Source organism: Canis lupus, chromosome 28 (assembly GCF_011100685.1).
Source record: "Canis lupus familiaris isolate Mischka breed German Shepherd chromosome 28, alternate assembly UU_Cfam_GSD_1.0, whole genome shotgun sequence".
Taxonomy (NCBI): Eukaryota; Metazoa; Chordata; class Mammalia; order Carnivora; family Canidae; genus Canis; species Canis lupus.
Window position 1 is genome coordinate 39,882,177 of NC_049249.1, and position 13,909 is coordinate 39,896,085.

At 55.2% G+C, this 13,909-nt stretch overlaps 1 protein-coding gene across 1 annotated transcript in view; it reads right to left on the bottom strand.

The window, feature by feature from the left end:
* The window catches only part of TCERG1L (transcription elongation regulator 1 like), a 182,843-nt gene that overhangs the window by 36,991 nt on the left and 131,943 nt on the right, over window positions 1-13,909 (bottom strand). Inside the window, exon 7 of the mRNA XM_038579146.1 lies at window positions 11,173-11,327. Coding sequence (XP_038435074.1) covers window positions 11,173-11,327 — 155 coding nt within the window. The remainder of the gene's footprint in view (window positions 1-11,172; window positions 11,328-13,909) is intronic.

Below are 13,909 nucleotides of genomic sequence, written 5' to 3' on the forward strand. Positions count from 1 at the left end.
ATCAAGTTAACAAGGTTGGAGTGTCAGCTCCCGTCACTCCGGCAAAACACCAAAAAGCGCTCGTTTTCACGCAGAGTCATCTGGAAATTAAGGAAACAGACCTCAAGCCCGAGAACCCGCTACCTCCTGTACCCCTGGGTGTTCCAGCAGAAGAGACACCTGATTTCCTTGTGTGCGGAGGCTGCGAGATGGTCCAGCCAGGCCGGAGGATGGAGAACGGCAGGTGGGCACCTCCCCAGGCCTCCCCGTCCACCTGGGCACGCAGGCCCCGGAGAAGCCCTTCCAGGGGGGCTTCACGTTCTTGCCAGGGAACCAAGAGCCCCCCCCCCCCCCGTGTCCCTGCAGGGAACCAGCACATCTCTCGCACATGAGGCATCCACTTCACTCCTGACTATGCGTCTACATCAAAAACCCAAATTGATTTTGAAGACGGGTCCCCCCCTTCCATCCCGAGGAGGCTGGCCTTGTAAATATTTGATGAGCTTTTGGAATGAAAAAGTGAAAAGGTGCTTCAGTGTTTCCTATGTGTCTCCAAAAGGGGGAGAGGGAAAACGAGCTTCCACACGGTTCTAGAGCATCGGTATCTCAGTCCTGACAGATGAGTGATTCCCACAGGCTCCCTGGCTTCACAGCTGCCTTCTGGCCCTGCTTCTCATTCTGTATCCATGAGACCCAGGACACGGTTTTCTCACGCTGGGTCCTGTGCGGGCAGAGGTGCAGGGGGCGGGGCTCTGCTGAGCACCCCCAGGTCCCCGAGGCCCCGGTCCCCGCCCACCGGGCTGCCTAAGCCCACCCTTCCTGAGGAGCCTGCGCATGAGGACACGCCTCCAGGAATGCGCTGCTTGGAATCCCAAGGAGGGCTCCAATCCCCATCTAGTCAACGCTCTTGGAGTGGGGCTGGCAGCAAGATGAGAAAGTCAGGCTCTGGAAGCTCCCGGCTGGCCCAGCCCACCCGCATCCTGCTTCTAAGGCCCCTCCCACCCATGTCCTCCCCCCCCCTCCAAGCTGTCGTGGGCCCTGGGGGACCCGGCCACAAGCCTGTGAGCCTGGTGCACCAGCAGGATGGGACCCTGTGGAAGAGGCTCGCCCAGGGAGGAGGCCTCACAGACGTGGACCCTGCCCAGATGGAGATGGAGCGGAGCGGGCTCCCTGCAGGACAGTGTGTGGTACGGGGGTGGGGGGTGGCATCTGGGATGTCAGCCCAGGGAAAGCTGAGCATCGTAGCCTGAGCTGCACCATTGCGCGGAGCCTCACACTCTAGTGACACTCAGGGGTCCTGGGTGCTGGAGGGAGCTGCTCGGTAGGCGCCAGTAGCAGTGGGGACAGACCCCAGTTGTGACAACCAAAATGTATCCAGAAATTGCCAAACATCCCCTAGGGGACAGAAGCCCCCTCCTCACTGAGAACCAGAGAAAGAGCATTTGTGATAAATGAGCTAATGGGGCAGGATTTGCCTTCTTCACGCCCTGCACACTCCTCCCACATGCCCCCCACCCCAGTGCTGGGCATCAGGCTGCTGACCCCCAGAGGCACGCTCAGGCCCCCGCTCCTGGCCTCCCTGCCTCCGTGTCCCACAGGCACCTGCACCTTGCACACTCCACCAGGTGCCCCCCATGCCCACCGGCACCCTCCCCATGAGACTCCAGGGCTGGCTCCAGGTCCTCTGCCCCCACATGCGTGGGGCCGTCCCATGGGCTCCACCTCGGCACCCCCACACCTGCCATGAGTCTGCCTGTCTGCACTGCGGGATGTTTGCAATCTCTCCCAAGGTGTGCTTCCTTCCCAGAGCGTCCAGAAGCCTGATGCTCCGGCGAGGTTTTCAAGAAAGAAGGGGGTCGTGCTTGCCATCTGCTTGTCCCGTGGGCAGAGGACAAGGGTGATGAAGAGCACAGAGCTATGGCCAGAATTTGAAACAAAGTGGAGGACGGGCAGGCCCTTCCCCATGGCTGCTCCTGGAACACACTCCAAGGGAGACCTAAGGTTAGACGTGAAAAATTAAATATTTTTTTAATTAAAGAAATGAGGTCGTATGATTATAAAGATGTTGGTTATTTTTTTGAAGATTTCTGTTTGTTTTTTGGGAATAGTCTCATCGTAAAGCCTTCCTAAATCAAGGCACGGAATCCAAAAGCTATAAAGGGAAATATCCAGAAATGTGACTGCCTTTAAAAATGCATCTGAAAAATAAAATAAAATAAAATAAATAAAATAAAAAATAAAAAATAAAAAATAAAAATGCAAGTCTGGTGGGCAGGCTGCGGGAGAGACAGAGGAGGAGTCCTGGGGCCAGCAGGTCCTCTAGAGCGGCCACGGAGCTGGAGACACCGCCCGACTCTGACTCCAGAACTCGGGGCTCTGATGAGACCGCGGAGCCGCCGGGAAGAGCCGCCTTCCTATACGGACGGCGGACACGATGGAGCAGAAACCCCAGGGACCACACCCGACAAGGATCACAATCTTGGAAAAGTGACAAATGGATGGTTCCAGCCCTTCACCAGCCAGAACCCGAAGTCCCTTGAGGATACGAGAAGCTGTTTTCCAGACTCGCTGTGTGATGAACTCAGAAAGTCCAGTTCTCAACAACAACAAGAAAATCACAACGCGTACCGAGCAATAGGAAAGCGTGGCCCATTCACAAGAAAGAAGGGGACAGAAACCACATTCACAGGCGTGAACTCCGAGATCAGTGTGAGAGCTAAAACCATGAAACTTTCCAGGGAAATCTTCTTGCCATTGGATTTGGTCATGGTTTCGTACCTTTGGCACCAAGACACAGGTGAAAAAAGAAAAAAAAAAAAAACACCACCAGATAAATGAAACTTCATAAAATTAAAACCTTTTGTACATCCGAGGACAGTACTAGCAGCAGAGTGAAAAGGCAACCCACAGAATGGGCGAGAATATTCACAAACCAAAAAATAAAAAAAATAAAAATAATAAAAATAAAAGAATATTCACAAACCACGTCGCGTGAGGGATTGGTAAGCAGATCGTATTTGAAACTCCTACCACTCCACACCACCACCACCAACCACGACACCACCAACCGAATTAAAATAAAATAAAAAAGAAGAAGGACAAGCAACATGGATAGACATTTCTCTAAAGAAGCCGTACGAACGGCCAGGGAGCACCCAGAAGATGCTGCGCACGTGTAATCTTTAGGGAAACGCTAATCCGATCCAGAACAAGGCACCGCTCGCAGCCCTGCGATGGCAGACACAGCAGTAATAATACCATGAGCCACAACAACAGAAGGCAGCACGTTGGCCAAGGATGAAGGAGGAGGGGCCGCGGGGACGCACGCCTGCCGCTGGTGGGCCCTCCCAAGAGGCTCACGGCTGTGGAGGACATCTTGGCTGCTCCTCAGAAGGTCAAACACAGAGTGACCCTACAAGTCAGCAACTCCACTCTTCTATTTCTACACTAAACAGCTGGGAACCGGGCCCCAAACAGGTATTTGTGTGCAGTGTTTGCACGAGCACCACTCACCATGGCCCCAAAGGGGCAACGACCCAAGTGTGCACCAGTGGGGCCCATCTGTACGATGGGACATCTTCAGCCAGAAAAAGGAATGGAAATCGGACCCGTTGCACAACGCGGATAAGCCGTGAAGACGTTCTCCTCCGCGGAGGGAGCAGGACACCCATGGGTGGTCCGCACGGGCTGCGTGGACAGGCAGGGCCGCGGGGAGGAAGCCACGGGGAGCTGCTGACACCGGCCACCCGGCTCCTGGGCGGGTGATGAGAAAGTTTTGGAGGCGGGAGTGACGGTTGCACAGCGCGGCGAAGGCCGCCGCCAGCAGCGAATTGCCCGCTTAGAACGGCAAGCTCCCTGGGTGGCGCAGCGGTTTGGCGCCTGCCTTTGGCCCAGGGCGCGATCCTGGAGACCCGGGATCGAATCCCACGTCGGGCTCCCGGTGCATGGAGCCTGCTTCTCCCTCTGCCTGTGTCTCTGCCTCTCTCTCTCTCTCTCTGTGACTATCATAAATAAATAAATATATAAAAAAAATTTTAAAAAAAGCGGGGGGTGGGAGTGAATGGGTGACGGGCACTGGGGGTTATTCTGTATGTTAGTAAATTGAACACCAATAAAAAATAAATTAAAAAAAAAAAGAACGGCAAGCTCCACGTTACGCATGTTTTAAAACAGTAAGACAAAACTCAAGACCCATTTTTTTTTTTAAATGGGAAAAAAAAATCAAAAGAGGAAGAAAAAAACTGTAATCGTAGCCGGAATGCTGATATTTGCAAGAGTCTGCGTATTTCAATAACGGAGACAGACCCGAGCACATCCCGGGGACACAAAACAAAAGGAACAGCCAATAAGCCCTTGAAAAGGTTCCATTTCACTCAAAATTAAAGAAATGCCAACGGAAACAAAGGACGGCTTTCAGAATTCAGCGTCGAGGATGCACAGTGCTTCTGGAAGTGCGCGGAATCTACTAATGGGTGTGTGCACTGGGCTCTTTTTCTTGTTTTTTTATTATTTATTTATTTATTTTGAGAGACAGAGAGAGAGAGAACATGAGCAGGGGGGAGGAGCAGAGGGAGAGCAGGGAGCCCGATGCGGGACTCGACCCCAGGACCCGGGATCATGAGCTGAGCCGAAGGCAGACGCTTCACCCACGGAGCCCCCTGGGCTCTCTTTTTGGAGGAAAATTTAAAAGGCACGTACCTTCTGCCCTGGTAATTCTAATAATATGAACTTGTAGGACACAAGTACTCGCAGGAACGCTGCTAAGACACCGGACGTGCACAAAGGTCTTCTCATCAGCACGTCCAGCTGGAGGAGCGGGAGGGAGGGAGCTGTGCTCGGCGGGGAGCATCTGGGCCTCGGGAGCCAGGGTCCAGGCCCGCAGGCTCCCTACAGACCCGCCCCAGGACTCAGGGCACAGTGCTCAGAGGGCCCGTCCCGCCCGCGGGAGCCCAGCTCGCACAGGGCAGCGGCCGCGGCGCACCTGACCCCCTGCCTCTGTGCACAGCTCTGTCTGCACCTTCTAGATCCACGGAGTCTGTCATTCATTTAAGGCTGTTTGTCCTGAGGCTCCTGGGGATCCGTGCTCGCGCGCAAGATGACGGGAAGGGGAGGCGCCCTGCTTCCTCCCGGGGCACCGAAGAGACAAAGACCCCCCAGCCCGTGGCTGCCCTGGGCAAAAAGAGGGGCAAGGCGGGGGTGCTTTGCTGCTTGGACAAGAGGCCCCCGGGGGCCTGTGCGCGAGGCTGGGTCGGAGCGGCCCGAGGTGTGACGGCGGCGGCAGCGGGACGTGGGCACGCTCTTGGGAGTCGGGGAAGGCTGCCAAGCATCAGGGCTCCCCCGTTTCTCTGGGGCACCCTCCAGCACCAACAACCACGCCTCTGATTCCCTGGGCGCCGACGGGGCCTGGATGCCAACGGTTCAGTTAGACTCTGACACCAACGGCCCGGGGGCAGCATCAGGTCCCTGCTGGAGGTGCTCGGGTTTGCTGGAGGAGACCACGGAACCCACGGAGACACTGGTCCCTGGGCAGGGCTCAGGACCTCCCTCCTGCCTGCCCCTCCTCCCTGTCCCTCCTCCTTCCTCCTCCCTGCTCCTCCTGCCTCCTCCCTGACCCTCCTCCTTGCTCTTTCCTCCCCCCACCTCCTCCCTTCTCCCTCCTGACTGCTCCTCCTCCTTCCTCCTCCCTGTCCCTCTTCTTTCCTCCCTGCTTCTCTGCCCCTCCTCCCTGCTTCCTGCTCCCTCCTCCCTATCCCTCCTCCTTCTTTCCCCTCCTCCCCACCCCCTCCCCTCCTCCCTGCTCCCTCCTCTGCAGGCCCAGGGCAGGTGGCAGAGATGGGTGGGGCTGTCAGCCTGCATGGAGCACACGAGGGATGGGAGAGGGCAGATCCAGGGCCTGGCCGTGGCTCCACCCACTAGCTGGGGGCCTCCGGACACCAAAATTGCTGTCTGCGTCCTTTGCTCCCTGCAGGTCATATTCAATTTCTGAAGGAAGTGAAGGATCACAAAGTCAGGCGGAGAGAGAGCCGGAGCAGAGCTGGGGGGTGGTGCACGCGGCCCCAGAAAGAGGGTAGGAGCCCTGGTAGGAGCTGCCGGGCCAGGGTCCGGGGAGCCGGGGGTCAGTCACCGCGAGGGACGAGCCTCTTGGTCCCTGGAAAGGCTGCACTGATGGAGCCTCCTCACTGAGGTCCACCCTGCACCTACCCGGGCTCCGACCCCTCCCGAGCTCCCCAGGACACAGGCTCTCCCGGGTGGGCCCTCCTCCCCGCGTCTGGTGCAGTGAGTGGTCCTTCCCCAGGGAGCACCCTGGCCGCTGGTCCGGGGACTGACTGCTCTGTCCCCACCCCCAGACCCGGCCCATCACTGCCCACCATGCCTGCTGGCCTCCCACTTGCTGTTGGCTCCAGCCCAGGGCTGGTCATCCAGGCCCCAAGTACAGTGATTGGTTTGGGAGGGAGCTCAGGTTCTCCTCCCCACCCTCCTCCTTCATTCCTGGGTCGGCAGCGGGGGAGGCAGCGTGAAGCCTCGGGTTCTGGGAACCACTTAGGAAGATGCTCTCCCAGCCTGTTCAAGGCCACGCAGGGCCCCAGGCACTGGCTCTGCCCCTGTATCAGTGCTCGATTCGCTGGTGCACCTCGGAGGAGGCCCTGCCCCAACGTCCCAGCCCTGCTACCCTGCTCTGGCACCCTGACCACACCACCTTGCCCCGCCGTCCTGCCCCCACTGTCCCGGTCCCCAGGTTGCAGCAAACGAGGCACGAGGGCTCCAGAGCATCATGAAGGCCCTTGCCCAGGTGCCTGGCCTGCTCCTTCCCAACCCGGCCGCCTGGTGCCTTCAGAGCTCAACAGGCTTCCGCCCGTGCCCTGGAGGGCTGGCCTGGCTCCACTCATATGCCACGTCCAGGGTCCTGGATCATTCACAGAGCAAGGAGGGGGCACAGGCCGGGGGCACAGGCCAGGGGCCCCCTGGGTTGCCGGGTGGGGGATACAGGTCCCACAGAGGGTCAGGGTCCCTCCCAAATAGCCGGGCCGGGTGAACCCCGCGTGGGGGGGCCTCCCCTCAACCTGGTCCTTGGGGCAGGTGCTGCCCACCTCGGGCTGCAAGGACCGGTCACAGGGACGCTGTCCGCGGAGCCCGGCCACCTGGTCGCACCGTGGCTCCCAGACCTGTGTGCTCTCCCGGGGCAGACAAAGCTCGGGAAAGCCACCCTTTCACCAGGCACAGCTGTGTTTACTCACAGGCAGGGCTTTATGTGCCACTCGCAAAACGAGCATCATTATCACTGTACATTTGTCCTGGATATAAATGACTAAAATGTTTACAGAGGAATTGAAGCCGAGTGACGTCCGGGCCCCTCTGCTGAAAGGACAAGGCCGCCTGCACCTGACTCTGGGGGCGTCGGGCACAGGGAGTAAAGCGCTTCCTGGAGCCGCGTTCCTGTCACAGGCTCACAGCTCCCCCCGGATGTGGAGTCAAGCCCACCAGGGTGCAAATCCTGGACCCCCCACCTGAGAGAAACGTGACCTTGGGCAGGTTAATTCACCGATGTCCTTTAACTCCTTCTTCCGTAAAACGGGCCTGAAGCGGGCGGGTTGTAGAATGAGGGCCCCAGAGACGGCCACGCCGGGTCCCTGGAACCCGCGAGCATACTAGGTTCTGACCTGGGGCTGGGGGCCGTCCCGGGTCACCCAGGTGAGCACAGTGTAATCAGAAGGACCCTCCCGGGGGAGGAGGAAGGCGGAAGAGTGGGCAGGAAGATCTGAGGGCACTGCCCTGCTGCCTGTGAAGGTGCGGCGAGGGGCCCAGAGCCCCAGAAACCAGGGCCCATGCCCCAGGGGCTGGAGAAACCCACCGACCGGCGGGCCATGAGCTGCTAAGCTTGTGATCACGTGTCCCAGCAGCACAGGGAGCTCACACAGATGGCCCCACCTGGGGAGGCCGCACAGGTGCCCCGTGCCCCACCCCCTCTCCCACCTGGGCTGCTCTAGGCCCAGGGAGCTTCCCACCCGGGGGCTCCCGTGTGCAGGTAAACGCAGGGACAGAGCCCAGCGTCTGGTGGGATTGAGGGCCACCCAAGGCCTAGGACACCGGGGAGCGTCCTCTCACCCGAGCAGGTGGCCAAGGCCCCCGAACCTCAGGCCAAGTCACAAATGCTGCTTGTGCTTCCCGGTTCACCCTTGTTGGGTGGGTATTTACTCCCAACCAACAGCATAGCTACTGGAGCTATAAAACCATCTGGATACAGTGCAAGATAATTAGGAAATAATTCAGGTCTTTGTCTGAGTCTCTCGGCAACGCTAACTGAATGAAAAAGGGGATTTTTCCCTTATCTGCTGAGTGATGAGTGGCTTAGCGCTTTTGGCAGCTCCGTGTCTTGTACCACGAAGCCGCCTGACACCATGAGCTCCCACCCCGGGCCTCACGTCCCTAGCACACAGACACTGAGAGCCCCGAAATGTGGCAGCTGTTGTATGAGACTCATTTATTTCATTTGCCTCTTGAAAAATAATTGGTATCAATTGAAGAGCTTAATCGTTCTATTTCAGACCAGAAACAGGTAGGAATATATTCAAATCCAAAATGACTCCTGGAGGAACAAAATGTGAAAAACAAAATTCTCCACCAAGAACAATCTCCCCTAGAGCTGGTTCTTACAATAATTAGGGTCAAATCATTTGATGAGTCATGACGGATGAACAGCCAGGGAGAAATGTCACTTGCTGATGGCTGGGGGTCATCCACTCTGCCCACTAATCGCTAATTAATCCTCCAGAAACACCTTCTGTCCTAATTGTTTTGCTGCGAACAAAACAATTTGGGCAGGCGGATCTGAGAAAATCAGAAATGATGCACATAGATGTCAATTCTACCCCACAACAGGAAGTGAAGGATTGAGGTCGTTTGCATATCTTTAAGATTCAGGTTAAAAAAAAAATCCCACTGATTTAAGAAAATCTCTTCCTCTTTTTTACAAGAGGAAGCAAGGTTAAAACTCGTTTTGTAACCACATGTAACGTTTCATCACCTGTCTACCTAGAGTAGTTAGGGCCGTGGTTATGAGTTAATGGAAGACGAGGTGTCTTGATACATCAAATCTAAATTAATCAGATATTACTGGCTGTGGTTGTCAGACTTAAGGCCCATCTCTCTACCTTTTTAAAGATTAAGTGGTGAAATGGAGCACTGATCTATGACCCAGGTAATTCAGATCCTGCTGTTAAATTAATTACACCAGGAGGCCATTAGGCTGACATGGCTCCGATGCCTTGCAGGTCTACTCAAGCAAACCGAAACCCAAGCCCGTAGTAAACGTCTCAGGTCACAAAATCCATCAAAACGCCGCGGACGGCCAATCACAAACCGCCAAGTGGGCTCGAAGCCACAGTCAGTGCCACGGTTTCCCTTCCCATACCCCTCTCCCGGGCTCCCATGGGCCCCAAGAACTGCTTCCCACAGTGTCGCTGCCTGGTCGGAACGGGCTTCTGCTCCAATAACCTCTTTGACTGTTTAATAGACCTCAGTTTCCGCTCCGCCCTGTCATCCCTCCCAGTCCCCACGAGCCTTGCAGTGGCAGGTGACGCAGTGGGGGGACCTCAGGTTCTGCGGTCCCCCTCCGTTTCTCCCACACCCGGGCTTCATTACGTCCGAAGGAGAGAAGCCACAGAGCAACCATGTGCTGACTGGTCATGAGTTCCTTTCTCATGCCTGCCAACGCTTCGGGGGAAAAAAGAGGGAAGAAGGGAGGGAGGAAGGGGGGGAGGTAAAAACAACACCCAATTATCCACGAGTGTGCAAGCGAAGGAAGCTGCCTGCATCCCTTGGCTTTTACCAATCAAGTCCAATCACAGCTCCGATCACCGCACCTTTATCTTTCTCGTGGGATTGGGGGTCTTCTCATGGGATTGGGGGTCTTCTCAAGGGATTGGGGGTCTCATGACGGGACCTCGGGAGATGAGGATTTGTTTTCAAACCTTCCAAGAAAACATCCCTTTTAAAAACGGATACCAATCAAAGGAGGAAACAAAATCACAAACCCGATTCCTGCAAGTCCCTCAATGCAGCTACGTTTCCGCAGATTCAATTAAATACCCGCCTAAGACATTTCTCTTCCCAACATCCGTTGACTCGGGCTCTCTGGAGAATGTTCTCCGTTATCTCAGGTGAAACAAGCATATTAAACCCGCATCCCTCAATCTCAAGAGACCACCACCAGCTTTGGAAGAGCAGCATTTTCCAGTCCCTCGGCACCGTTAAACATGTTAAGAAAACTTGTATAATTCCATTTTCTAAAGTTCCAGTTCAACGCCTCTGCCTTTGACTAAAAATGTGGGTAGATGCTGTCTTGGGTTGACCCTCTCTGTGATGAGGATTGAAAACATCATTGCAAACTCAATAAAATGCCCCATAAATATAAAACAAAGGCCTTCTTTCAAGGGGTCAAGATCCAGTTTCCTGGCCGCTCAGCCAAGTGTGTGCATCTGAGGCTGGGACGGCGCCCCTGACCTCAGGTCTCTCCGGTGTAGCCAACGCTATCTTAACCCACGTGCGTGGGGAATGGGGCTTTCCCAACACCGCAGCTAATAAAAAATATATTCCATTAATCGGAAAATATTCTTGCTGAAATTCTAACTGTTCTTCTCTGACTCCGGGGGAGTGGGATTTCCACAGGCGTCCTCAGACACAGCTACCTCTCCGCCAAGCGCCCCGGACCCCGCAGAGGAACGCGGACTTCCCCGCACCCCTGCCTTTCCCTGGAGTTCAAGCACCTCCAAATCAACAATGCATGCATTCCCTTCAAAGCTCCAGAATGAATGTGTGAAGAGGAAGGAAATACACCCCTGTTTGTGTGCATGAGGTCTCCCAAGTGGGGTTCATGAAACATTTGGAATAGAAATTAAATGTTGGCTAATTGATGATGGAGAATGAAGAACCTGAGGGAATGAAAAACGTCTTCTCTGAGTTAACAACCTCACGAGAGGCGAAAAGAAAGTCCTGGCCAAGCCCCCTGGGAAGAAAGTGTCTCCAGCAGAAAGTGCCATAGAACCGTAATTCCTAAATCCTAAGGCAGCAGACACCATTCTTTAAAACTCAAGCTCCAGCATAACCGGGAAAAACACGCTTTCCCTTCGTGTCCCTGGGGAATATGCAGTCTAGACACTTAAGAAAGTGGATGTGAATAGCCCAGTGGGTAGTTACGTGTTGGGGCCTCCAGCTTGCGCTTGTGGGGCGGGTCCTCGATGATCCGGTTGAGGTCTCCACGGTTTTTCAGGTCCATGGGCTTCTCCCACACCGACAGCTGCATCGTCGGGTTGAAGAAGAAGACGCGGTCATCGCCCGTCCAGACCACACACCTGCGCGAGTGGAAAACTCACCTCAGTGCCCCTCGAACACATTCAGTCAAGAAATCATCGGCCATTGAACACCAATAAAAAAAAAAAATAAGTCAATCGGAGAAGGACAAACATATGATCTCATTCATTTGGGGAATATAAATAATAGTGAAAGGGAATATAAGGGAAGGGAGAAGAAATGTGTGGGAAATATCAGAAAGGGAGACAGAACATAAAGACTCCTAACTCTGGGAAACGAACTAGGGGTGATGGAAGGGGAGGAGGGCGGGGGGTGGGGGTGACTGGGTGACGGGCACTGAGGGGGGCACTTGACGGGATGAGCACTGGGTGTTATTCTGTATGTTGGCAAATTGAACACCAATAAAAAATAAATTTATTATTAAAAAATATATGAAAAAAAAACACACAGGCCAACTCTGGCTTACCACCTGCTTTTGCAAATAAACTTATATTGAAACCCCCCCCAAAATAAATAAATAAATAAATAAATAAATAAATAAATAAATAAATAAATAAATTTATATAAAAAATAAAAAAATAAAATGTTCATTCTTGACTCTCAAAAAAAATTGAACACCAATAAAAAATAAATTTATATAAAAAATAAATAAAATAAAATGTTCATTTTGACCCTCAAAAAAAAAAAGAAAGAAAGAAAGAAAGAAAGAAAGAAAGAAAGAAAGAAAGAAAGAAAGAAAGAAAGAAAGAAAGAAAAAGAAATCATCAGCCTGCGCCCGGACCCAAAAACCCCTTGGTGCCTGAACATCGCACGTTTGCAAAGGTCACTTATGTAACGTATAAATCGTTAACGACCGTGCCTGGCTTTTTAGGGGACTTTACAGAGCTTCCCCTGCTTTCCCACTTGACTAAGAGGCAGGTACTGTGCTGACCGTCCTCTCACCAGGAAGGACAGCAAAGTCGAGCAAAGCAAGGAGCTTGTCAGGGTCCCTGGAGGTCCAAGCTCCTCCCGGCTCGCCACCTGTCTCTGCTGTAACGTGCCCGCGCTCCGGGGCGCCTCGGGCCACCGACCCAGGGACCCCGTGATTCGAGGGGGCTTCCCCGTAAACACTCCCCACTCACGGGCCATCGGGCCACATGCGAGCCCACACTCCCGGCGTCACCGACAGTAAACGGGCTGCTGTGATGAGCAACCCCGGCTCCCACCGTCCAGTTTGTTTCTAGAAGAGCAAAGAATTAAGCTTTGTGTTTTCACACAGAAGAACCCAAAATCTCCAGAAGGAATAATATCCCAATTTTAAGACCCCGTCTCTGTCGAAGGCTATTAGAGAGGAGAAAAGATGATAAGAAGTGAAGACAGATACGAGAAAGAAAGGACGGGGTCTGTTCCTAAGCAGTGTGAGCGGGTCTGTAAGGTCGGCCTGCGGGAACCCGGGTCGGGCTGCACAGCCACCCAACGAACGTGGCCCCTCGAGGCCACCAGTCTGGCCTCTGCCTCCGTCCCGGGCTTGGGCCCAGGATGGAGCAGAGCAGCAGCCCTGTGCTGGCACCAAGGCCCACCGCTGGGCTGGGCTCCTGGAAGGTTCCCCTTGGGCACGTCTGCCTCCCTCCCTGGGCCTCAGCTCCTCAGACTGGCCTTCCAGAGCCCCACGGCCCCAGGGGACCCCAGAGCTGGGACTGAGAGCGAAAACCACAGGTGCTGGGACCCTCCGGCCATGGGATTTCCTCTGACGGGGCCTCTGACCAACGGGGAGCCGCCTGCCGGGCACTGCCTTCGTCCCTGGTAACCGCTGCTCCCTTGCCCGGCTGGACGGGCACGGCTGTCTGTCTGCCATCGGGAGGAGCCGGCCGGCACCGGCCACTCTGCTCTGCACCGAGGAAATGCCTCCACCCCGGATCTGCATGCTCACAGCTACACATTTCCCACGGACCGTGCCGAGGGCTCGGGGGCCGAACCCATGCTCTGGGAACTGTGAACAGGCCAGGCTCCTTCCCAGAAGCGATGCTGCGACGGTCGGTTGGGTTCACTGTCCCGGCTGGGCCGGGTTCATGGGTGTGATGGGCAGGGTGACGGCCCCTACGACGTCCTCATCTTAACCCCTAGACCTGGGAATGGGTGACCCTGCAGGGCAAGGGGATGCTTTGCAGATGTAAGTTAGTGTCTTGAGATGGGAGATGGCCCTGGATTGTCTGGGCAGGAGAGGCCTAGTCGGAGGAGGAGAGGTCACGGAAGCAGAGGTCAGACACCCATGGGGGTGGGGGTGAGGGAGGGAGATGGGGGCGCCCCAGGCTGAGGGGCTCAGGGACGGAGGAAGGACTAAGAAAGGCAAACGGCCCCAGAAGCTGGAAGGAGCAGGGACCAGCCTCTCCCCTGGGGCCTCCAGAAGGAACATGGCCCGTCCCACACCTGGATTTTAGTCCCGTTGAGACCCAGATGGGCCTTCTGACCTGCAGAATTACAAGATGATCAATCTGTGGAGCTGAAACCTCTGGGTTTGTGGCAGACTGGTCAGGGGGCTCCCCTTGGGCCCTCTGTGTCCTGGGCTCCAGCCTCAGACCTGCCTCCAGGCCGCAGTGACCCAAACCCTCAGTGCCGGGCCTGCAGGCATTGGCCAGGGCTGGCA